The 26,826-nt window shown below is 40.7% G+C and overlaps 1 protein-coding gene across 2 annotated transcripts; it reads left to right on the forward strand.

Moving 5' to 3' along the window:
- Positions 1 to 144: 144 nt before the first annotated feature.
- On the forward strand, positions 145 to 26,826 carry LOC103542362 (cytochrome P450 2C23-like). 2 transcript variants are annotated; one of them, XM_070559380.1, is made up of 10 exons: positions 145 to 433; positions 5,419 to 5,581; positions 13,126 to 13,275; positions 13,895 to 14,055; positions 14,551 to 14,727; positions 19,730 to 19,871; positions 20,836 to 21,023; positions 21,383 to 21,417; positions 24,509 to 24,650; positions 25,925 to 26,826. In XM_070559380.1, the coding sequence occupies exons 1-10, from the start codon at positions 251 to 253 to the stop codon at positions 26,006 to 26,008; spliced, it is 1,425 nt and encodes a 474-aa protein (XP_070415481.1). In that variant the 5' UTR covers positions 145 to 250; the 3' UTR covers positions 26,009 to 26,826. The 2 variants fall into 2 exon arrangements, with proteins under 2 accessions (XP_070415481.1, XP_070415477.1); XM_070559376.1 differs by lacking the exon at positions 21,383 to 21,417.

Here is a 26,826-nt window from a genome sequence, read left to right on the forward strand (position 1 = left end):
AAGGAAAAAGTACATGTCATAGAGAGGCTTAGCAAATCAAAAGTTGCAGATTTTGTGAATGAGAGGGAGGAAAGATGTGAATCCTTCTTAATCTCAAACTTCAGCAAAGTAATTAAAGCCACAACCAATGCCAGTTTTTGTCCCAAATCCAAGAACTCAGACCAACCTTTGGCTGGTACGTCACATTCCCTGCATAAGACTTTGTTTTCTCACAAGCAATCCAGAGAGTTCCCAACATCGGGTAGCTGAGATGGAGCTTCTGGGGATCTCTACTACTCTTCCTCTTGTGATTTGTGTCACTTGCCTGGTTTTCCTTTTTGTGTGGAAGAAAAGTTATGGATGGGGAAGGCTCCCTCCTGGCCCAAATCCCCTTCCCATCATTGGAAATCTGATGCAACTAAACCTCAAGAACCTCCCTGCCTCTCTCTCCAAGGTAAAGGGGTTTCATTCTGGGGCTGGGCATCTCGAGGTAAGTGGGATCATCTTCAGGCTGTTCAAATCATCTTCAGTCTTTCTTAGTTTTACTCACCACTGAGGCACTTTTGGGCATCTATTTCTGTATTACAAGACAGATAGCCTCTTTCTTTCCAGACTGGATCACTTTAGAACAGGCAGTGAGTGTGTTGACTTGATCTGAGATATATGTTGAATTCTAGTGAATGGGAGAATTCTGGGGTCAGAATATATTTCAGTTAGAAGGCTTCCAATCCTCTCTACATATAGCACTTACCAAAAGGCCAGCCCGTCAAATGTAATAAATGTCCTTTTATGATGTTATTATTATTATTGATATTTTACACTAAATGGCCTGTGGGATGCTTCGTGATCCTCTTTCTGAAGAGTGATCCCCACATCTTACTCTGACACAGCCCAGCTCTGCTGCCCTGACTGACCTTCACTCCTTTGGAAATACTCTTTGGGGAAAAGATGAATTCATTGTGTAAGAATATATTCTCCAGAACAACCTAAATGTCCATCAATGGATGAACAGATAAAGAAAATTTGATACACACCCACCACACACAGGAATATTATTTCACCTTTAGAAAGGAGATTCTGCCATTTACAACAACAAGGATGAACCTGGAGGATATTATCCTAAGTGATGTAAGCCAGACACAGAAGGCCACATACCGCCATGATTTCATTTACATGTGGAATCTAAAATAGGCAAACTTATAGAAGTAGAGAGTAGACTGGTGGTTGCCAGGGACCGAGGGGAGGGGAAATGGGTGATGTTGGTCAATTTTGCTGTAAAGAGGAATGTCATGTCACAGTAGCTGGAAGGGAATAGAAACCAGCAGACAAGTTGGGGAGTTGGATCTTTTTTAGGAACACAGAGAGTCATTTATATTAACAGAAAACTGTGTACATGGGCACAGATGCATGTAAATGAGTAGATACTATGGTAGAAGCATATGGAAATTCTCTTCCGATTATTTCTGCTATCTCTGTGAAGTAGGGAGCAAAGTCATCAGCTGAGGGGGAGAGGGGGAGAGGAGGACCTGTCAGTTTGTACCCCAAGTATAGAGACACTCTCATTCAGAGTAACAAAGGAAGGAAGTTTCATTTTTCTCGGATAGAGAAAAGAGGTACAAAGTGGCAAAATTCTCCACCGTTAAAGTGGAAGTAAAAAAAAAAAAAGGAAAGGCAGAAAGAAAAAAGAATAGGTAGTGAGTTCAATAAGTTTTGCCTCTTAGAAATAATCATCATAAAAAATGAGGGAATCGTAATATACAAACGGATTTTTTATGAATGGATTTTTAAATTTTATTTTTCAAAAATTTATTTAAAACTTGAACATGTTTCCACACCATTACATATCCTCCTATGACTAATTTCAAATGGCTGCTTTGAATCCAATTGCATGTATGTAAAACAAGTTTGAAAACCAGCTCCCAATTGTTAGCTGTTTTACACGTCCAAGGGTTTTATGTTTGCAAGTTTTACAGATGAGTGAGTGATGAGAAGAATCTCAAAGGGGCCCGTCCATTTGGGTGACAACTGGTTTTCGGGCCCTGGTCTCTCCAAGTTTTCAGCAAAACATGATCACCAGGCAGGAAGGTATGTAGAGGGACGTCAGACGGATATGCAGACCTATGAGATGCAAAGTCATGGACAGAAGTTAATACAGAGTTTAAAGATTTAACATCATTAGCAATCGTGACATTCCTTAAAAAGTCCAGAGGTTCAGTCCCAGGGGAAGATGCCTGAAAGGGTCTCCCATATAGAATTTTGAAAGGACTCAATTTAAGTCCACTTCACGGAGCTACTCTGACCGGTAGCAGGGCAAGGGGCGGTGCCTTATCCCAAGTTGGTTGTGTTGCCTGGTAGATTTTGGCAATGGTCTTCTTTAAGGTGCAGTTTGTTTTCTCCATGTCTCCAGTCAATGGAGGTCTCCAAGCTGAGTATAGTCTCCATGGGATGTCTAAGCTTTTGACACTTGTTGGGTTATTTGGGAGACAGAAGCTGGTCCATTATCACTCTGCAAGGTATTAGGCAGACAAACCTGGGATGATTTCTCAGCAATATGCGAGTGACTTCTGATGCTTTCTCAGTCTGAGTGGGAAAAGCTTCCACCCACCTGGTGAAGGTGTCTACAAACACTAACAAAAACCTAAAACTCCCAGCTGCCTGGGGAATGTGGGTAACGTCTATTTGCCAGTCTTCATTAGGCCAGATTTTTTTATGTTGGGCCCCCACATGTGGGGGACTGGAAGCGGCCTTGGGATTGTTCTTTGCACAGATTATGCAATTTTTAGCGACCTATTGTATTGTCTTTTGCAGGTGGGGCCCTGTGATGTACTTCTGGACCCATTAGATTCTCCCTCTGGTAGCCAGGGCAATGCGTGATAGCTACCTGAGCAGGCTCATTAATAGCACCAAAGAGTTTTAAGAGTTTAGGGCTATATCTGATTTCCTTTTTTCCTGCTGTTAAGAGTCCCCTTTCTTTTCATATTTTCCCATGAGCATGAACTACAGGAAAGGCATAACAGGAATCTGTGTATATATTTACTGTCTTCCCTTGAGCTAGATTTGGAGCCCAAGTGAGGGCGATGATTTTCGCTTTTTGAGCCTATGTCCCTGGGAGTAGGGCTTTGACCTCTTGTAAAGTTATGACCGTGTACCCCGCGTGTCTCTTACCTTGATCCACGAAGCTGCTGCCATCTGTCAAGAGTTACGAGTCCGATTCTTCCAGTGGACAGTCCAACAAAACATGTCAGCTAGAACACACTGTCTCCATCTCTAGTAAGCAGTCAGGTTTTAAGGCTTCTGATGTCTGATTAGGGAGCAAGGTGGCTGAGTTTAGGGGGACTTGCGCCTGTACATTTGGATTGTCCAAAAGGATGGCTACTATTTGTCCATCCTTCCTGAAGTGAGCCAGTATCTTTTTCATTCTAATAATGTGAGTACTTGATCTGGAAATTAACTTTGTCTTGATGGTATCAAGGGCCACCTGAGATTCCTTTGTCCCACTTAGTGGCCCCTGGTCTAGCCCTTTTAGAGCCTCATGGGTTTTACTATGAAGCAGTCACGTTATAGCTTTCTTTTGGTCTGGCAGCAGTTCCTTTTGGCCTTTTGATAAGGTAAATCCTAAGTATGTAATTTTTTGTTTGCAGATCTATGCTTTCTTTTATGAGACCTTATACCCACATTCAACCAAATGATTCAAGGTCTTTATTGTGTTGGCTATGCACTGCTCGTAAGTGGGGCTCGCTGTCAGCAAGACATCCACATACTCTAACAGCAATCCTTCTTGCTCTTGTAAGCAGCTCAGGTCTTTAGCTAGGGCCTCCCCAGAAAGCATAGGGGAGTTTTGAAAGCCCTGGGGGAGCACTGTCTAACTACTGTCGAGTGGCCTCAGTATCAGGATCACACCATTCAAAGGCAAAACGTTGTTGCGATTCTTCTACGAGTGGTATGCAGAGGAATGCATCCTTTAAGTCCCCAAACTGAAAGCCAGCCAAATTCACCTGGCATGTTGGTTAGCAAGGTGTGAGGTCTGGGCCCCACAGGGTGCAGGTCCTGAACCACCTCATTTATGTTGCAAAGGTCCGGAACAAAGCAATATTCCTCTGAATTGAGTTTCCCAATCACTGAAGTGTTAGAGGCAGTTGGCAAGCGAGGGAGCCACAAGGGGAGTTCCCCTGGTGGAAAAAGCCGCCCTGCAGCTGCAGGGAAAAGTCCCAAAACAGCCCCCTCCAAGTCGACTAGCTATGGGCAGAGGCTATGGTCCCATCTGGGTCGCCAGAATTTGATACTGAGCAATGGGCTAGCTCTGCGCCCTGTGATCTGAGCCAATTAATCACAATGAATTAGAGACCGAGAAAAGAAGTTTAATTAGATTAGCCGGCTAATTGGAAGATGGGTGACTAATGTCTCAAAAACCCATCTTCCAGGATTACAGAATCTTGAGGCAGTTATATAGGGGAAATGGGCAGTGAGGAGGGAGCTGACTGTTCTGTCAGCTGTGATGGATGCCTTGTAGGTGTGTTTCCCGCCTGTGGTCAGCCTGTTCCTGGAGAGAAACTCATAGAACAAAGTTTTAACTTTTCAAGCTATCAGGAGGTACATACATAAGTGGAGGGCATAAATCAGGAGAGCACGTGAATTTTTTAGAGTATGTGCAGAGCAGTGAGTAGTCACACAGAGGAGGAGCTGGGACCATTTAGCATAACAAGATGGCCTCACTTATGCTCACTTACAGTCTCGGTTGTGCTGAGTCCAAAAGCTCCTTATTGTGGTAAAGCTCTCCCGCTCAGGTGCCCTGCTCCTCCAGGAAAAGCTTCATATCTTCAGATTGTTCCCGGCCACCAAGCCCTGCAGCTAAAATGTGGCTTTTTCCTCCCCAGAAAGGAATTTCGGCCTCTTCCATCTCACTCAGCACTGTCTCTTGTTGTGAGGGTCCTTTTTATCCAGTTTTCAGTTTTCTCTCAGGGGTAGTTACTTCAAGAGTAGTTGTAAGTTTGTTGTGTCCATGGGAGGAGATGAGCTCAGAGTCCTCCTGTGCTGCCATCTTGACACTGGATCTCCCTCATAGATTCTTGAACATTCTATTTTATTAAATTCTCCCATTATCATCCAACACTGTCTTTATCACTTTCATGGAATTATGCTTAATTAGTATTGCAAATGTAGTTTGTTTTGCTGTTTACCGTTTAGACTCTAAGTTCCATGAGGGCTCCTGGGCTGTGCACAGTGTCTGATGCAATATAGGTATTTAGTAAATATTTGTTCAGTGATTGCATATGTAAATAAAGTAAACTGAATCCATGACTACACCCCAAGTTAAATTCCTAAAGTGGACTTGATGGAGCAAAGGCTAAGCCACATGTAAACTGTTGCTTAATTTCTACCCAAGCTTCCAAAGGAGAGATTTCACAATAGTACTTACACAACTGCTACATCTCTTTCCAGATGGCCAAAGAGTATGGCCCTGTTTACACTCTGTACTTTGGACCCCAGCTGACTGTGGTCTTACACGGTTATGAGGTGGTGAAGGAAGCTCTGATTGATCAGGCTGATGAATTCCTTGGCAGAGGACGTTTTCCAATTATTGAAGATAACCAGAAAGGACATGGTATGTTCCAAATCAAAATATAGGTTAATTTTCTTTGGCAAAAAAATCCGATTAACTAACTTAATGTGTCTGTTCTGCACCAAGCAACTAATGTTAGTTAGTTAGTTAGTTAGTTTAGATAGTGCAGACTCCATAGGTTAAGGGCATTGTCCCCAACAAGACTGCCCTCATTTGCTGGAATGACTCACAGAACTCAGGAACGTTCCATACTTATAAGTAAAGTTTTATTATATAAAGGGTGTATTTTATACAAAAATACAAGTGAAGAGTCATATAGGGTGAGGTCTTGGAGGGTCCCCAGTGCAGAGCTGTATCCTCCCCCTAGGAATCATAGTGTGTTACCCTCTTGGCACATTGATGTGTTCACCAACCAGGAAGCTCACCTGAGCTTTCGTGTCCAGAGTTTTTAATTGGAGCTTCATTACATGGGCATGATTGATTGAGCCATTGACCACCTGATGGAACTCAAGCTCAATCTCAATCTCTACCACCTGAGGTCAGGCTGGTATCTGTTGGCTGAAAGTCCCAACCCTCTAAATACACAGTTGGTCTTTCTGGCATGGCCAGCCCTGTCTTGAAACTGTCTAGGGGCCCACAATGAGTCACAATGAGTCCTCGTTATTGTAAACTCAAGCATGATCCCAGGGGCTCATCATAAATAACAAAGATACTTTCAACACTTGAAAGATCCCAAGGGTATAGAAGCACCCTCCCAGGAACCAGGGACAAAGACCAGACATTCTTTTACTATACAACCGATGCTCTGAGAACTCTATTGAGATGGACATCAAAAACAGACTCCAGATTCCCTGTAAGGTAAATCTGCAAATATGATGCAGTGGAAACAATCTGGGAACCTCTAGAAACAAAAATTGTTACCCACAGGTCTTAGGGTTGAGGGAGCTGGAGAAGGGACTCTTGTGGTGTTGTCACTACAGTGGCACAGTGGCAGCAACAATAAACAAATCACTAGATCTAGGAATTACTGTTTTCAATGACAGCCTGGTTTGGGTCGCGGAGGGTTGGTAGGATCAGGGAGGCAATGCAGAGGGAGCTACAATGGTACTTGTCATTTTATAGGTCTTCAGTTGGACAATAGGCTCACAGATAATTCATTTTATTATTGTTTCAAAACTTAGACCATCAAAAAACCTAGGACAGCTGTGGGAGAGATGCCATCTGAGGTGGGGCAGTGGGCAGGGCAGGGAATCTCTGGCTTCTCCTTTCTTTCTCCTCTCCAACCTCTTGCCACAGCCTCCATTTGGCTTACCCCAGTCAGAGCCAGCTGCCAAGTGTGGGAGCACGGGAAATTTAGCCTGCAGCATCTATAACACTGTGGATCAGGGCCAATAACGGAAGAAGGAGGGCTCTCGGGACAAGCACAGAGAGAAATGGGTAATCCAGGGTGGAGAAGGCTTTACCAAAGAAGTAAAACCCTTGGGAAGGTGAGATGCTATAGGATCCAGGGCACATGTGGAAATTTTCCCTCTCAAGAGAAGGAACACATTTTCAATTGCAACAGGCTGTAACTGCAACCGAATTCTACCACCATGCGAAAAAACCGCTCCTCTACCATCCAGCAATTTATAAAAGCCCCAGAGCAGAAGGAAAACAATAAAAACATAGAATTAAGTCCTGAGGACTTGGAATTAGGTAAACTAAGTGATACTGAGTTCAGAGCAGCTATAATAAAAAAACTCAATGAGGTAGAGAGAAAGATAGAGAAACAAGCCGAGTTCTGGAGTTACTTCACAAAAGAGATTGAAATCATAAAGAAGAATCAAACAGAATTACTAGAGATGAAAAACACAATGGACCAGATAAAACAGAATGCGGATTCCCTGAATGCCCGTGTAGACACCATAGAAGAGCAAATTAACATAATTGAAGAAAGACAAGCTGAATGGCTCCAGACAGAGGAAGAAAGAGAACTAAGAATTAAAAAAAATGAGGAAAATCTCCGAGAGATAATGGATTCAATGAAGAGTAAGAACATAAAGATCATAGGAATTCCCGAGAATGTGGAAAAGGAAAATGGAGCAGAAAGTGTGCTTAACGAAATTATTGAAGAGAACTTCCCAAATCTAGGGATCGATGGAGAAATGTGTGTAGAGGAGGGTTTTAGATCTCCTAGATTTGTCAATGTAAAAAGACCTACTGCAAGGCACATAGTAGTAAAATTGGCAAAAAGGAAAGATAAGGAAAGAATACTCAGGGAAGTAAGAAAAAAGAAGAGAATAACCTATAAAGGAGCCCCTATCAGAGTGTCAGTGGATTTATCTACAGAAACCTTACAAGCTAGGAGAGAATGGAGTGACATATTCAAAGCTTTAAAAGATAAAAATCTTCAGCCAAGAATACTCTATCCAGCAAGAATTTCCTTCAGATATGAGGGAGAAATTAAATCTTTTCCAGACAAACAAAAGTTAAGGGAATTTGTAACTAAAAGCCCTCCATTACAAGAAATCCTCAAGAAGGCTCTCAAACCTGAAAAAAGACAAAAGGGAGAAAGGGGACACAATCCACAGACTAGGGAGACCGATGGATAGAACCAGAACAGGATAGCAAATATTCAACTATAGCATTAGGGTAAAAATAAGGAAACTACCAAAACAAGGACGATCTTATCACTCTAACTACAAATTAATGAGACGAGTTGGAATAAAAAATGAAAATAATTATTTAGGAGGGGAAGAGCAAAGGGTCTAAATCAGTATTGGCCAAGTAAGTAAGAGACCACCAGAGAATAGACTATATTATACACGAGATTCTAAATACAAACTTCAAGGTAGACACTAAAATAAAGTACAGAACAGAGTCACAAATCATAAATAAGGAAAAATCTAAGAAACCCAGCATAAGAAATTGCAGTATTAAATGGGTAGGCTAAAGGAAACAGGAAAAGAAATGCAGGAAAATAAGATAATGAGCGACAGATTGACAGCATCAAGTCCACATGCATCAATAATCACTCTCAATGTAAACGGATTGAACTCTCCAGTAAAAAGACACAGAGTGGCAAAATGGATTAAAGAACAAGATCCAACAATTTGTTGCCTCCAGGAAACACACCTCAGCCCCAAGGACAAACACAGACTCAGGGTGAAGGGGTGGAGGACAATACTTCAAGCAAATAGCAAGGAAAAAAAGGCAGGTGTTGCAATTCTTATATCAGACCAAGTGGATTTCAAAATAAGACAGGTAAAGAGAGACACAGAGGGACAATATATAATGATCAAAGGGACACTTCATCAAGAAGAAATAATGCTTATAAATATCTATGCACCCAACACAGGAGCACCAAGATTCATAAAGCAACTATTAACAGACCTAAAGGAAGATGTTAAAAACAACACAATAATAGTAGGGGACCTCAACACCCCACTCACATCAATGGACAGATCATCCAGACAGAAAATCAACAAGGAAATAGTGGAGCTGAATGAAAAACTAAAACAATTGGACTTAATAGACATATATAGATCAGTCCACCCTGAAAGAGCTGAATACACATTCTTCTCAAGCACACATGGAACATTCTCAAGGATAGATCATATGTTGGGAAACAAGGCAAGCCTCTACAAATTTAAAAAAATTGAAATAATAACAAGCATCTTCTCTGATCTTAGTGCTATAAGGCTAGAAATTAATTACAAGAAAAAAGCTGAGAAAGGCACAAAGATGTGGAGACTAAACAATACACTACTGAACAAGCAATGGATCATTGAAGAAATTAAAGAAGAAATAAAAAAATACCTGGAAACTAATGAAAATGATAGCATGCCATACCAACTCATACGGGATACAGCAAAAGCTGTATTAAGAGGAAAATTCATCACAATACAGGCACATCTTAACAAACAAGAGAAATCCCAAATAAGCAACCTTAAAATACACCTAACTGAACTAGAGAAAAAAGAACAAATGAAGCCCAAAGTCAGCAGAAGGAGAGAAATAATAAAAATCAGAGCAGAAATAAATACTATTGAATCAAAAAAGGCAGTAGAAAGGATCAATTAAACAAAGAGCTGGTTTTTTGAGAAGATAAATAAAATTGACAAACCACTAGCCAGACTTACAAAGAAAAAAAGGGAGAAAGCTCAAATAAACAAAATCAGAAATGAGCAAGGAGAAATAACAACAGACTCTGCGGAAATACAACAGATTATAAGAGAATACTACGAAAAACTATATGCCAACAGAATGGATGACCTAGAGGAAATGGATAATTTCTTGGACTCCTACAATCTCCCAAAGCTCACTCAAGAAGAAGCAGACAGTTTGAACAGACCAATCACAAGGAAAGAGATTGAAACAGCAATCAAAAACATCCCAAAGAATAAAACCCCAGGACCAGATGGCTTTCCTGGGGAATTCTACCAAACTTTCAGAGAGGATTTAATACCTATCCTTTCCAAGCTATTCCAAAAAATTAGGGAGGATGGAACACTTCCTAACACATTCTATGAGGCCAACATCATGCTGATACCAAAGCCTGACAAGGACACCACGAAAAAAGAGAACTACAGGCCAATATCACTGATGAACATAGATGCAAAAATTCTAAACAAAATTTTGGCAACCAGAATTCAGCAATTCATCAAAAGGATCATACATCATGATCAGGTGGGATTCATACCAGGGACACAGGGATGGTTCAACATCTGCAAATCAATCAATGTGATACACCACATCAACAAACAGAGGAATAAAAACCACATGATCATCTCAATAGATGCAGAGAAGGCATTTGACAAGATCCAACAGCTATTTATGATAAAAACTCTGAACAAAATGGGCATAGAAGGGAAATACCTCAACATAATAAAGGCCATATATGACAAACCCATAGCCAACATCATACTCAATGGGCAAAAACTGAACGCCATCCCCCTGAAAACAGCAACGAGACAAGGATGCCCTCTATCACCACTCTTATTTAACATAGTACTGGAGGTCCTGGCCAGAGCAATCAGGCAAGAAAAAGGAATAAAAGGAATCCAAATAGGGAGGGAAGAAGTGAAACTCTTGCTGTTTGCAGACAACATGATCTTATATATAGAAAACCCCAAAGACTCCATTGGAAAACTGTTAGAAGTAATCAACAACTACAGCAAAGTTGCAGGGTACAAAATCAATTTGTATAAATCAGTAGCATTTCTATACTCCAGTAATGAACCAACAGAAAAAGAACTCAAGAATACAATACCATTCACAATTGCAACAAAAAGAATAAAATACGTTGGGGTATATTTAACTAAGGAAGTGAAGGACCTATATAATGAAAATTACAAGGCCTTTCTGAGAGAATTGGATGACGACATAAGGAGATGGGAAGACATTCCATGTACATGGATTGGAAGAATAAACATAGTTAAAATGTCCGTTCTACCTAAAGCAATCTACAGATTCAACGCCATCCCAATCAGAATGCCAATGACATTCTTTACAGAATTAGAACAAAGAATCCTAAAATTCATATGGGGCAACAAAAGACCCCGAATTTCAGAAGCAATCCTGAGAAAAAAGAACAAAACAGGAGGCATCACAATCCCTGACTTCAAAACATACTACAAAGCTACAGTAATCAAAACAGCATGGCACTGGTACAAAAACAGGTGCACAGATCAATGGAACAGAATTGAAAGCCAGAAATAAAACCAACATCTATGGACAGCTTATCTTTGACAAATGAGCTGAGGGCATACAATGGAGAAAAGAAAGTGTTTTCAACAAATGGTGCTGGGAAAACTGGAAAGCCACATGTAAAAGAATGAAAATTGACCATTCTTTTTCACCATTCACCAAAATAAACTCAAAATGGATCAAAGACCTAAAGGTGAGACCTGAAACCATAAGGCTTCTGGAAGAAAACGTAGGCAGTACACTCTTTGACATCAGTATTAAAAGGATCTTTTCAGACACCATGCCTTCTCAGGGAAGGGAAACAATAGAAAGAATAAACAAATGGGACTTCATCAGACTAAAGAGCTTCTTCAAGGCAAATGAAAACAGGATTGAAACAAAAAAACAACCCACTAACTGGGAAAAAATATTTGCAAGTCATATATCTGACAAAGGCTTAATATCCATAATATATAAAGAACTCTTGCAACTCAACAACAAAACATCAAACAACCCAATCAAAAAATGGGCTGGAGACATGAACAGACATTTCTCCAAAGAAGATATACTGATGGTCAATAGGCACATGAAAAGATGCTCATCATCGCTGATCATCAGGGAAATGCAAATCAAAACTACACTAAGATATCACCTTACACCCATTAGAATGACAAAAATATGTAAAACTAATAGTAACAAATGTTGGAGAGGTTGTGGAGAAAAAGGAACCCTCATACACTGCTGGTGGGAATGCAAACTGGTGCAGCCACTATGGAAAACAGTATGGAGATTCCTCAAAAAATTACAAATAGAACTACCATACGATCCAGCCATCCCACTACTGGGTATTTATCCAAAGAGCTTGAAGTCAGCAATCCCAAAAGTCCTATGCACCCGAATGTTCATTGCAGCACTGTTTACAATAGCCAAGACGTGGAAGCAACCTAAGTGCCCAGCAACAGACGAATGGATAAAGAAGATGTGGTACATATATACAATGGAATACTACTCAGCTGCAAAACAGAACAAAATCATTCCATTTGCAATAACATGGATGGACCTTGAGGGAATTATGTTAAGTGAAATAAGCCAGCAAGAGAAGGATAATCTGTGTATGACTCCACTCATATGAGGAATTTAAAATTATGGACTAAAAACAGTTTAGTGGCTACCAGGGGAAAGGTGGGGTGGGGGGTGGGCACAAAGGGTGAAGTGGTGCACCTACAACACGAATGACAAACATTAATGTACAACTGAAATTTCACAAGATTGCAACCTATCATTAACTCAATAAGAAAAAAAAGAAAAAAGAAAAAAAAAAAAAGAGCAACAGGAAATTCAGAATCCATAGCTGGTTTTGTACAGAGGAAGAAGTTAAAAAGCATTGGCATGGATCACACCGAGTTCCTTTGCTCCTTAGTTTCTTCTTCTTCAGATTAGGCTAACATTAGCTGTAGTAAATTCAGAGGAGAATAGAAACATAGATCTCATTGATCTGCTCTGAAGTTGCTTACAGGTTATCCTCTAATAGAGGAAATCACATAGAGGAAATAAACCACAAGTTAGAGGGATATTAAGTGTAAAAACAGACCCTTGGGAAAGTGGTTTGTGAGAACACATGCCATTTTGACCATTTGTAACAAAACCACACAGAGGGCCCTTCCCATTCTTGGGAATATTCTCCAGCTGCCGATGATTCCCCCTGCCCAATTCCACCATCTCTGGCCCCTTGGGTTTTATTTTCTTTGTGACAAATTTTTCACCCAAACTACAGAATATGTTGTGCTCTTAACTTGCCAGTTGCTGAATCCCCATAAGGGGCCCTGGAAACAGTTCAGGGTACACACAAGAGATCAGCTTGAGGGAAAATCCGACTCGGTGATGCAAGATACTTTCCTGCTCTTTGCTTCGTTCCCTAGGAATCCTCTTCAGCAATGGAGAGACATGGAAGCAAATGCGGCGCTTCTCCCTCATGACCCTGAGGAACTTTGGGATGGGGAAGAGAAGCATCGAGGAGAGGGTCCAGGAGGAAGCCCGGTGCCTGGTGGAGGAGCTCAGAAAAATGGAGGGTGAATTCCATTAACCATCCCTTTAGGGGCGGGGATGTCCTGCACACACCACCCCCAATCAAAGCTCCTCCTTTGGGAGTCTCTCTATGATCCACGATCTGCTCTATTAATCAGAGAGTCGAGTAGGAAAAAGGGGTTGAGAAAAAAATGACCCAAAGCTATTAGTTATGACTCTCAAATCCTTTCACTTGGATTCTTTTCCCAACTTCTGCATTTACTGGGTGTGTAAATTTGCATAAGTGACAACTTCTCTAAGATGCAGTTTCCTCTTCTGAAAAATGAGGCTAAAAATCAAACCTCAACTTGAGGGGTAGATAATACATTTTGCAAAACATTTACACAGTATTCAGCATGTCATAAATACTCCATAACATTACTTGCTGCTCTTTTGATTATTATAGTGTTCATATAATAACATAAATATTATTAGGAGCATAGTATAATACTATATAGCATGTAGTATTAGTATTATTAGAAGATGCCCACATCCTAATTTGGGGAAGTTTAGAGGAAATAAACTATATGCATGAATCTGAGCAGGAGGGAGGCCCCGTTCTTGAAATCCTGATGCAGGCTGAGGAGAAGTCTAAATGTTAGAGCTGTTCTGTTCTCACATCAGCTCAGCCCTTTGACCCTGTCTTCGTCTTCGCCTGTGCTCCCTGCAATGTGATCTGCTCCATCCTCTTCAATGAGCGTTTCCACTACAAGAATGAGACGTTCCTCTCCCTGATGTATTTGCTGACTGAAAATTTTAAGCAAATAAGCTCTCCATGGAACCAGGTATGGCCATCTGCACTCGCCGTTGATCTCGTTGGTCCGCTGGTAGCCTGCGGGTAAGGTAACGGGCTATGAGCGCCCCAGACCTACTCTGTCAGCAAAGTGCCCACATGAGCAATATCACCTTGCTTCCACGTCTGCCGAGTGAATGAGTGCAATGCCGCTTATCCCAGCACCTATGGAAGGTTGCCTTCTGCTTGCCTCCATGGGTTGAGTCACACAAAACAAGACAGAACATCCTCAGTTGCCTGCATTTCTTTTAAGGCCCTTACACACATTTCTGCCTCTCTGACTCCAGGCTGGCTGAAGTCAAGATGAGCAAGGAGATGGAAAGGGGATGCTCTCCTGTATGTGATGATCATACTCCCTTCTCTTCTGTTTGGAAGCTGGAGGAAGCGTTTCTCCCTGGCCAGACCACACAGAGATTAGGTGCCCCACTCAGAAACTCTGGTCTCTCTTCACAAACTAATTTCCAGTGTATTTTTGCCTCATATTTAGATATACAATCTATGGCCAACACTCATAAGACATCTCCCTGGAGAGCACAAAGCATTTTCCAAAAGGCTTGATGGTGTTAAAAATTTCATTCTGGAAAAAGTGAAGGCGCATCAAGAGTCCCTGGACCCTAATAACCCTCGAGACTACATTGACTGTTTCCTCAGCAAGATGGAGCAGGTACTGTGTGCGACATCTTTCCCTGAACCTACATTTTATCATTCCACAGAAGTGTGTGAAAGCAGGATCACACCATGTAGGTAATTCTTGATATGTTACGGCAATGGGGTACACTATTAGCAATAGAAATTCAAAAATAGTCCAAAGACCTCTTTTTCCTTTGTAATTCTATTTACTTCCTACACTTGGACATTAACATTTAAATATTCCCGCTACATATTTAAGATGAGCTACATCTGGGGCTGGCCCCGTGGCCAAGTGGTTAAGTTCGTGCGCTCTGCTTCGGCGGCCCAGGGTTTCACCGGTTTGGATCCTGGTTGTGGACGTGGCACCGCTCTTCAGGCCACGCTGAGGCGGCGTGCCATATGCCACAACTAGAAGGACCCACGACTAAAAATACACAACTATGTGCCAGGGGGCTTTGGGAGAAAAAAGGGAAAAATAAAATCTTTTTTTAAAAAAAAGAGCTACGTGATATTACATATGTAAATTCCTGGGTTTTTTTTTTTTTTTGAGGAAGATCAACCCTGAGCCAGCATCTGATGCCAATCCTCCTCTTTTTGCTAACATCCATGCCCATCTTCCTCTACATTATATGTGGGATGCCTGCCACAGCATGGCTTGATGCACAGTGCCATGTCCACACCCGGGATCCCGGCCTGCGAACCCCTTGCTACCAAAGTGAAACGTGTGCACTTTACCGCTGCACCATCGGGCTGGCCCATAAATTCCTGTTTTTGAACACATGTTTATCTTGGGGTGGATAAAACACACATGCATTTTTGTCTACCCATCATTTACACGTACGTCATCAGCCATTTTTGCCACAATGCTTCCCAGATAGTACGTCATTAGACCAATACATTATAAAAAGCTGATTGTATTTTCCCATAGAAACAATTTTTGTTATTTGAAACTGGTGGTGGATAAAGATTCTAAAGGAAATACATTATACATTAACCATGGGTGGTATTAAAAATATTGAATAGCGCGTACTCACACAGCCACAAATCCTCAGAATGTCACTGAACAGAAATAGCAGCATGACTGTCCATGAGCACATCTGTAGAAAAACAGTCACGACTGTGACCAGCAATAGATTGTAAAAAAGATATTTAAATGTAAGCACATATATAACAACTTAGAATATGAAGATTGTTCTTTGAGCGCTGTAAAATTAACATTGTTTATGCAAAGGTCCCCCAAATATATATAAATGAAAGAAAAATATCTCTCAACTAAATGTACAAATTATAGCAAACATTTAATTAATAATAACTTGCTTAGTCTTCTTAAGCCCTAGGAAGGCTGATTTGGACAGCCTGGTTTCCTTAGAAAACACATCTAAAGAAGGCATGTTGATGCCCCTTTTCCCGCTCAGAAACTTCCCTGGGATAGTAGAGGCATTTAAACTCATTCCACTTACCAAGGATGTGCACCAAAATATCCTCTGCATTCTGAAGGAAAAGTTTGTTGCTGACTTTCAGTGGGCTAGATGATCGTCTGGGAAAAAGAAAGAAAACAGAGCCAGGCTATTAATTCAATCTTTTGAAAATATTATTTAGTACTAACTATGTATCAGACACGGTGATCAGGCTTGGTGAAGGGAATAAAAGGAGGAATCAGATAGTATCCTGCAATTTGCTTTCATAGCATTTGTGACAGTTTAAGGAAATACTTATTTAATTGACTTCTACATTCTCCACTGCACGTATACCCCAAGAGGGCGGGGTCAGTGTTGATTTTCCACACTTTGTATTACCAGCAACTAGCATGATGCTTAGCATAGGATAGGTGCACAATAAATACTTGTTGAATAACTTTACTAATTGATTAATGAAGATATAGTCCTTGACTTAATGGAGCTTACAGTCTAGTGCAAAGATCATCAAAACCAACAGCAACAATGAAGTGGTAATAAGGAAGTACGAGTTGCTATAGGAAAGAGTGGCAGGAACACTAATGCCAGTCTGATGTGAGTGAACAAGGGACCGCCAACCCAAGGCCCACTGGGTACGTCCCTGCACACACAGGTGACAATTGAACTGAGAGCTGAAGGGTAAGTAGGGATTACCTGTGTAAAGGCAATAGAGAAAAATATACTAAGCAGAAAAACAAGATGTGCAAAAGCCCTGAGGCAGAAGGAAGCTTAGAAATATGAGGGGTAGAATGAAAGCCAGTGTGACTGGCAGGGAAGGAGTGGGGGAGAGTGGTGGGAGAGAAGCTGAAGCACCAGTACGTTGACCATTCACGCAGGGCCTGGCAGGCCATATTACTTAGTTTAGTTTCTATCCTAATATCAATAACATTAGGATAAGATTTGCAGGGTTGAAGCACCGTGTCAAGAATGATCATATTTGTAATGTGGAGGACAGATTGGTGAGGTTAACAGTAGATACAGAGAGAACAGCTAGAAGTTGACTGAGGGTAAGTTTCCTGGTAGCAGAGCCTATAAAATAGGGATTTGTATGAAAGTGATTTATGAAAGGAGCACCATCAGGAGAAATTTGTATGTGAAGGATAGGGAAGGGGAAAAAGTTAAACATCGGTGTGGTTTCACATAAGGTCTAGTCTCTGCTGGATCCTACAGAGGGCTGTAGAGTATCAATTGCAGCGTGGAGTTTGTCACGCCCTGAAGCAAGGAAGCTGGAGTTTTGTACCCCTGTGCCCATTAGTCATCGGCTATAGGCAGCCCCTGAGGGTGGTGCGGCAGCTAGCTCCCATGCATCTCTTGGCAATGTGGCTCCAGTGCCCAAGGGACTCCTCCAGAGAAAGCTGCAGGTTGGGCCATAGGGGACCTGAACCAGTAAAAGGTATCTGGGCAGGGCACCAACAGCATCTTCTACATAAGACTATTGCAGTAGCCCAAGGCAGAGATGGTAGCCATAGGTGCTGGTGGTGGAAATGAAGAGAAATGGATAGATTTGAGAGATATTTAGGAGGTAAAATTAATAGTATTGGTGACGAGTTGGGAAATGCAAGAGATGAGGTGCTAGGTTCCTGGTTTGCCTAACTGGATGGAGGTTGGGGTCATTTACCAATACAGGAAACACTGGCAGGGCACCATGGGCAGTTGTTAACACATATACAAAAGCCTTGAGATCCACTGAACAGGGCCAGAGGAAGGAACAAAAGGAAAGTTGCTATGCCAATGTCTGGATTTCAACCATTCCTCCTTCTCCGCTCCATGTCTATTTTCCTGTAAGATAGCTATCAATAGATGATGGGTAGAAACTTCTGAAGTGTTTCTGCTTTCCTATTAGTTTCGTTCCATTCTGTTTTAATATTAAATCTCTACAAACTTACTAGATAATAGATTTGGGTTGTGTTAAGAATTAATAAAATGGTGTTGTCCATCCTTAGTTAAATTACAGAGTTAGAACATAAATAAAATATATGTTAACATTTCCATTTTCTTCCTAACTCTCTTCACCAGCAAAAGACTTTTGAAAACTAACTAGACGTTCTGTTGTGAGAGAGTTATTTAAAATGCTCAGTATTCTTGATTCCATATAAATGCAGTAAGGACCATAGGTAGGAAATGACAATGTGCCTAAAAACTTGGACATCTATACACAGAAATCATCCCATTTTGAAATGAACAGGAGATACATGGTATAAAGAACCCGAGTGAAGAAAAGTTTGATTCACGGCTTTAAAAATGAAGCTAATTTTAAAAACAAGCACCCTAATGCTTTCCTCAAATTTAAAAACCAATGGTATTAAAAGCCTACCAAAAAATAATCAGCAATGAAAATAATTTGAATATAGCGAAATATAGAACTTAACTAGTGGGGGCTGGCCTCGTGGCCGAGTGGCTAATTTCGCGCGCTCTGCTCCAGCGGCCCAGGGTTTCACCGGTTAGAATCCTGGGCACAGACACGGCACCGCTCATCAGGCCATGCTGAGGCGGCATCCCACATGCCACAACTAGAAGGATCCACAACTAAAAATACACAACTATGTACCAGGGGACTTTGGGAGAAAAAGGAAAAATAAAATCTTATTTTTTATTTATTTATTGAGGAAGATTAGCCCTGAGCTAACATCCATGCCCATCTTCCTCTACTTTATATGTGGGATGCCTACCACAGCATGGTGTGCCAAGTGGTGCCACGTCCACACCCGGGATCCAAACCGGCGAACCCGGGACCGCTGAGAAGCAGAACGTGAGAACTTAACCACTGCGCCAGCAGGCTGGCCCCAAAATCTTAAAAAAAAAAAAAAGAACTTAACTAGTGTTATTTCATTAAACGTTCATTTATTCAACAAATTCTTAGTGCCAGTTATTATACCAAGGGCTGGGGATGCATCAACAGAGAAGACTTAATCTCTATTACTTTTGGTATAATTATTTTGTAATAGAAAGCTCACTCACTATTTTTAAGCCCTGGATCGATTTATTTCCTAAACACTTTGTCAATTCCATGTAAACAATTTTGAGTCAAAACATCCTACATCTACAAATACAGTCTTCGTATTAGGAATGACATTAATAATGAGGAATGTCATATGTGAGTGAGTGGGGCCGGGAGTGTCTAAGTCTGCATAAGTGAAGGAAACAGACCCTCATGAACCAATGATTTCTCTACATTGTGCTCACCTAGAGCTGATCATCTAGTCCTTTCCCCTAAATGTAATAAAAGAAGATACCATTCACTGAGTATTTGTATATATGAAGCATTGTTCCAAGAGCTTCCACCCATTCACTCTTTTAATCTATATAATAACCTTATGGGGTATGTTCTATCTTTTTTATCCCAATTTCACAGATGATGAAACCGAGTAAAGAGGTACAGTAACTTGCCAAAGGCACACATCTGTTCATTGACTAACCTGGGATTTGGACCCAGAAGTTTTGATTCCATGACCGATTTTTTTATCCACTACACTACAGTGCACAAAATGAAGCCTGTTACTAGTGAAGCAGTGTGACCGTGGAGCTCTGATGAGGCACTGCCTTCTTTTTAACTCATGTAGCTATTAACTCTACCATTTGCAGGAGAAGCACAAACCAGAGTCTGAATTTAACTTGGAGAACTTGGCTGTCTGTGGATCAAATTTGTTTACAGCAGGAACAGAGACAACCAGTAGCACCCTAAGATGGGGACTCCTGCTCCTAATGAAACACCCAGAAGTGGAAGGTACAGCAAACATCCTAGTGACCGAATCAAAGATGAGATCCTGGCTTTAGATGAGGGTGGGAAGATCCTGCTGACAGTGACTGCTTTGCTTTCTCTGGGCCGCCTTGTACAGCATCATGCAAAGGGCCATCCATGTGGTTTTGTTTTTGTAGGTCAGAATTATATCTAATGACGCTGATAAGGAAGAGAGATCTTTAAGAATTCAAGGGCTGTCATTTACGTTTAAAAACAGAGAAGTTTCTGAATCCCAATTCACATATGAGATGCAATGCCAAAGGGCGAGTCCTATTTAGATGAGGGTCACGTGTGTTCCCATGTTGAATTCTCATCCTGGGCCAATACCTTGCTGTGTGACCTCAAACAAGTTATTTCATCTTGCTGGCCTCTGTTTTCCCATCTTGAAAATGGACTAAACTCTCCAAAGGGGATTTTTAGCTCCGGTATAATTTAAAATTCAAAAATGAAATTGTACTAGCTCCATTTTCTCAAGCACATTCTTAGAGGATAGGCCTTAATAAGCCAGTGTTTATATTGCTCAACAAAATGGTGTTTGCCTTTCCCGCAAAACATGCAGGCGAGTGGATGAAGTTGACAAAGGAGATGCTCCCACTAGAGTGAGGACTAAACATTTTTTCTCCACAGCTCCTTTGCCAGGAATCATGGGATAAGCCATAATCCCTGCCACAAAGGTCCTCTCCTCACCTGTACACGAGAACAAACCAATTAAGGCGGGAGGCTGAGGACATACTTTATGTTCCCTGCAGCAAAATCTCTAGTATTTGCAGCAAAGGGGAAAATAGAAATGCCATCAGGAGCAGGGCAAGGGGCTGCTTAGTGACATGTCTTTGATCTCGGAAGTCTTTTCTAGGCCACTTTCTTTTGCACATTACAAGCATTTCAGGTCATCTTCAGCTCGCCAGGGAACACATCTCTTGAGTAGCATTCATGATTCGTGTCTCTGCAGCCAAAGTGCATGAAGAAATTGACCGTGTGATCGGACGCAACCAAAGCCCCTGCATGAAAGACAAGATGAGGCTGCCCTACACAGAGGCCGTGTTGCACGAGATACAAAGATACATCACCCTCCTGCCTTCTGATCTACCCCATGCTGTGACCCGGGACACAAAATTCAGAAACTATGTCATCCCCAAGGTTAGATGCATCTGGGAAAGCTGGCTGAGACAGAAGGGGTGGCATGATACCTCGGTGGGGCCTGTGAGAGCCTTCTCAGGTCTGTTGCAGGAAGAGAGGCGGAAAGAGTTGAGGAAAGAACACAAGGTTAGAGTCACATGGGCTGGGTTTGAAATCCGTCACTGCCATGCAGTGCACACTCAGGTCATTTTGTACCTCTGTGACCCTGTCTCTGCCTTCCTAGAACTTCTGGGAGGCTGAGCTGGGCTTCCAAGGCCTCCTCTCACTCTCATATAGAATGTATTAAGGGAGCAGTGATTTCCATTGGTGAGAATCCTGTAGGAACTGAAATTTGATTTTTCATGATGAATTAAAAAAAGGAAGAAGAGATGGAAAATGTGTCTGCAGCTGTAAGGTAAGCAAGCCAAACGTCAACCTTCTTTAACCCCAATTCTCCCTTCCCAGGACCTCATGTACCAGGAAATTTGGGATATTGCTGCCCCTAACAGTTGACATTTGTAGAGCCTTTAGCATTTACCAAAACGTTTACTGGGGATGCAGTCAGTCTTCTGTAGTGATTAAGGGCTTGAGTTTTACATTTAAACAGTTTCAGGGGCCGGCCCAGTGGCGCAGCCGTTGAGTGTGCATGTTCTGCTTCAGCGGTCTGGGGTTCACCGGTTCGGATCCCGGGTGTGCACCTACACACTGCTTGTCAAGCCATGCTGTGGCAGGCGTCCCTCATATAAAGTAGCAGAAGATAGGCACAGGTGTTAGCTCAGGGCCAGTCTTCCTCAGCTAAAAGAGGAGGATTGGCAGCAGATGTTAGCTCAGGGCTAATCTTCCACAAAAAATAAAATAAAATAAAACGTTAGTGAGGGATATAAAATTTTTGAATAAATTAAAAGACTTATTCTGTGTTTGGGTAGGAAAATAGCAATTATCCCCAAATCAATTTATACATTTATGAGATCTCAATGAAAATATCAACCAGATTTTTTTGGAACTATACTAACAGATCCCAAATTTGATATGGAAAATTAAAAAATAAAGGATAGTCAGGGACAGGTCCTAACAAATATTAAAATAATAATAATATATAAATAATGTAATAAAAATATATAAAATATATATATAAATAATAATAAAATATATAAAAGTCACAGTTATTATAGTAGTGTAATACAGCTTCTTAAATAGATGGATCAATTGAATAAAGCCTAGAAATAAACTTAATTATACATGGAAACTTGGTACATGATAAAGGTGCCTTTTTCCTTGTAACCCAGAGGGAAAATATGGACTATTCAATTGAGATTGGAAAACTCCCAGAGAAGTTGGAAAAAAATCATAATAGATCCCTACCTCACACTTTACATGAAAATTTATTCTTTGTGGTTCAAATATATACACATAGAATGTTAAACTAAAAGCACTAGGGATAAAAGCAATAATTTTTTTGAGAATTTCAGAGTGACAAAAGATTTTCTAACAATGACCAAAGAAAAGAGGAACAAGAGGGCCAGAAATTTAAAAATAGATAAATTTTGTTACATGCAAATAAGAAAAATCTGCCTAGAAAAAGAAACGAGGTCAAATGACAAACTGAGAGGAAATTTTGCACAGCTCATTAGAGCAGAAGACTAATTACTGAAAAATAAAATGAATTCCTACAGTCAGTATGAACAAACCCAAAACCCAACGGATACGTGCAAGGGAAACCAAACTAAAATTTAAGTAAAAGTAATACAAATGGTTCTTAAATCTATAAAAATATACTCACAAAATAAAATATGTTGAAAATAAAAACTATAAAGAAACATATTTTTACTCATCATAATATGTTGGCAGGATGTAAAAAAGCATATATTTTTGTTAGCAATATAAATTGATGTAACCTCTATGGCAGGAGATGTGACAATACCTATCAAAATTTTAAAAAATATGTACAATTTGAAGAGCAGTTCCACTATTAGGAATTTATGTATATTTTCCAAAAATAAGAACATTCGTTTCTTTGTGATATTTGAAGGTTGGAAAATCCATAGATCTTCATTTAAAAAGGACTTTAATATTTAAATTTTATTTATTAAATTTATTTAAAAAAGGAATTTCTAAAATTCTTTTATTCCTATAAAGTGGAATACCAAGCAGGCTACAGAACACTATAGGATGCTACTATTTGTGTTACAATAGTGGGGGATACGTATGTGTCTTTTTTTCTCAGTCCCTAAGGTATTTCCTCAAGGATATAGCATAAGTTGGTAACAGTGATTACATTAAGAAGGGAACCAGGGTACCTGAGTATAGGGAGAGGATATTTTCACTTTCACCTTTCTGTATTTTCTGTATATCTCGCCTACTCCAATAATCGTAAAATAATGTTTAAGGAAATACAAAATAAAGTAAAAATGGAAAAAGGAAGCTTTCACTTAAACAGGAATGCTTTATGGTCAGAAAGAACTTGAGTCAAATTCTAACCACACCACTTGCTAACAGTATAAGCTCAAGTAAGTCATTTCTCCTCTCCGAATGGCAGTTTCCTCCTTACGCAATGTACACACAGTGCGATGCATAATGAGGAACAGAAAGAGAACTTACTGGGTGTGGCTGAAGCGAGAATTAAGCGAGATTTGTAAACAACTAAGCAGAGCGTGAGGCAAACGTGAAGCGTCCGACATAAACGCTGGTTATCCATATTACTCTGTCATTTAGACCTCACAAAAATCTTTTGTGAAAAAGGAGAAAATATTGTGTTTTTGTTACCCCACCCAATTTTACAAGTGAGGGAAGTGGGTTTTGATTCAACAGATTCAAGTTTTCACATCTCATTTTCTTCCATTCATACCTGAATTCAGAAAGAAAAAAATTGTGACAAAGTAGGCTCTTCCAGTTTGAGGCAGCAATTCCAGTAAAGCTCATGTCTAGAGAAATGGGTTGCAAATCCCAGTTTATCAACAACCATTGATTACTGCACATTGACCATAACATTGCTCTTCCCAGAGAACCATCTTATTATTCAATAAAAGATTTTGTATGAAATACAATATATAAAGTAGCCATAAAGTAGCCATATAAATATATGTGTGTGTATAAAATAGCCATAACTCGACACTATCACTCACCAGACAAACTTAAGAGTGCTCAGTCCTGGGGCCAGCCCCGTTGTTGAGTGCTTAAGTTTGAGCGCTCTGCTTCAGCGGCCCAGGGTTTCGCTGGTTCAGATCCTGGACGTGGACATGGCACTGCTTATCACGCCATGCTGAGGCGGCCTCCCACATGCTACAATTAGAAGGACCCACAACTAAAATATACAACTATGTACTGGAGGGATTTGGGGAAAAAAGCAGAAGAAGAAAAAAAGATTGGCAACAGTTGTTAGCTCAGGTGCCAATCTTTAGAAGAAAAGAGTGCTCAGTCCCATTCAATCCACTATAGTTGCTAGACTTGGTTATGAACAAGGATAAGTGTGCTAAAGTACCACTCCACTCTCCATTTCTTGGTTCCAGGGCACTACTGTATTGCCATTACTGTCTTCAGTCTTATTCGATTGCAAGGAGTTTCCTAACCCAGAGAAGTTTGACCCTGGCCACTTTTTGGATAAAAATGGCAGCTTCAGGAAAACAGAATACTTTGTGCCTTTTTCCCTTGGTAAGTGCAAATAAATCCATCCAAACCATACTCACGCACATTTTGGACAACTTTTAGCTTCAGTGAATTCATAGCATTACTAATCCGCTAATGATAACAAAGTCAATCATATCAAACCGTCACAACCCCCCAAATCTGGACGGAGCCATTTAAGTCTGTACACAAGTAGGATCAGGTAAGTTATCCAAGGACAATTTTGTTGTTTGCTGATTGAGTATAATGCCAGTTTTTAAAGAAACCAAAGCAAGTCAATCCAATTCAGATGTCATGTGTTGCCAGACCACAAGTGGACTTGTTTTTGCAAACTTTTGTCTGTTGATCTCCCCTTTGTAATATTGACTTTTCCAAAACAAATATACGAGTTTCTTTCTTCTTCTTGAATTATTAACCATTATTAATTTTCTGACTCTTAGAGCCAGAGGCCATCAAAGAGACCTCGGCCACTTCTTCCTCTTTCTTCCCGTCTGAAATTCACACCCCACACACCCTACACACCCTTGCCTCTGTGCAGGAGCTTCTTGGCTCCCAGTGGCTATTTCCTATAAGGTCATAAAGACAACTTAGGAAGGGTCAGACACATTCTTTTTCCTTGTTATCCTTTCCAATCATTTGATTATTCTTTTCAAAAATAACAATGTGTTTTGTTTCTAAGGACAATGGTAATAAGTGTTCCACATAAAAATGCAGAAAAGCAGAAAAGAAAACAAAGTAAAAGTTATTAGCAATTTTACCCTACAGAGATAATCACTGTTGATATTTTGCTGTATACATTTCAAACAATTGTCTAGGTATACATGATAGATGTGTTTATTAAAATTTGGTTCATTTTGTACAATCTGTTTGATAACCTTTCACTTGGTATGTTGTGATAGAAAACACATGTGGTATTAAATAATCTTCCATAGAAACATGTTTAGGTTGCATTGTATGATAGATGCATGAGGATTTATTTAATTAATCCATTCTAGATGGATGTTTAGTTTTCATCTAACTCGTCTGTGTGGTAAATAACGATGCAAGTGACATCCTCATAGGTGAGTCTCTAATTTCTACAGATAAATCCCCAGAAGGTGAATTCCTGAATTAAATAGTGAAAATTTCTTTAGAGAATTTTGACATGTATTCACAAATACCCCTTTAGAAAAGCCATACCGTTTTATTGTCCTCTGGCAGTTTATGAGCATTCCCTCTTCTGCTCAGCGTTCTCCATGGCTTTTAGGGGCACATCGTGTTTGGCCGTGGAGCGAGCTAACGGAAGTGTCTCCTCCCTCCAGGGAAGCGGGCCTGTGCTGGAGAGGGCCTGGCGCGCATGGAGCTCTTCCTGTTCTTCACCACCATTCTGCAGAACTTCTGCCTGAAGCCCCTGGTGGAGCCGAAGGAAATTGACACCACACCTGTTGTTACGGGGCTTCTCAATATCCCACCACCCTACAAACTATGCCTCATCCCTAGATAAAAGAAGACCTTCTCTCTTTCAAAATTTAAACCAAAGTAATTGCTTTTTCCTCACTACCCCCCCACCCACCCCCATCGTCTCTCTCTTAATTTTAAATACTGCCTAAGACAGAAACATACTCACTAAAAACTTTTATAGGGGTCACTAAAACTTGATTTGTGTTAATCTACAAATCCCTTGACAAAAAGGAACTGGGTCCTGGGGCCAGCCCGGTGGCCGAGTGGTTAAGTTTGCACGCTCCACTTCGGCGGCCCAGGGTTTCACTGGTTCGGATCCTGGGCGTGGACATGGCACCAATCGTCAAGCCATGCTGAGGCGGCATCCCACATGCCACAACTGGAAGGACCCATGACTAAAAATACACAACTATGTACCAGGGGGCTTTAGGGAGAAAAAGGAAAAATAAAATCTTTAAAAAAAAAAAAAAAGAAAGAGAACTCGGTCTGAAAATTCCTAGGGTACAAACAATATACCCTTTATAGTACTTTCTAAGCCATGCTGCAGCAGAACCAAGCTCAGGCCCACAGAAGGCCTTTATCAGGACAATCAGCAAATAGTAGAGACTTTACGTTCTGTGGTTTGGGATATAGGCTGATTTTCTGTAGTTTCTCAAAATAAAGGCACTAATATAATGCCTTATGCATATTTTTTCTATTTCTAATTGAAAGCACTTATATGATTTCTGCCACCTTCACAAAATAAATCCTTATTTCCACAATA

Source organism: Equus przewalskii, chromosome 1 (assembly GCF_037783145.1).
Source record: "Equus przewalskii isolate Varuska chromosome 1, EquPr2, whole genome shotgun sequence".
NCBI classification, from domain to species: domain Eukaryota; kingdom Metazoa; phylum Chordata; class Mammalia; order Perissodactyla; family Equidae; genus Equus; species Equus przewalskii.

Excerpts from the sequence above, each read along its gene's own strand:
- LOC103542362 (XM_070559376.1), top strand. The coding sequence starts at position 251 with ATGGAGCTTCTGGGGATCTCTACTACTCTTCCTCTTGTGATTTGTGTC. Across the intron at positions 434-5,418 it reads TCCCTGCCTCTCTCTCCAAG|ATGGCCAAAGAGTATGGCCC; the intron begins GTAAAGGGGTTT and ends ATCTCTTTCCAG. Across the intron at positions 13,276-13,894 it reads GGAGCTCAGAAAAATGGAGG|CTCAGCCCTTTGACCCTGTC; the intron begins GTGAATTCCATT and ends TTCTCACATCAG.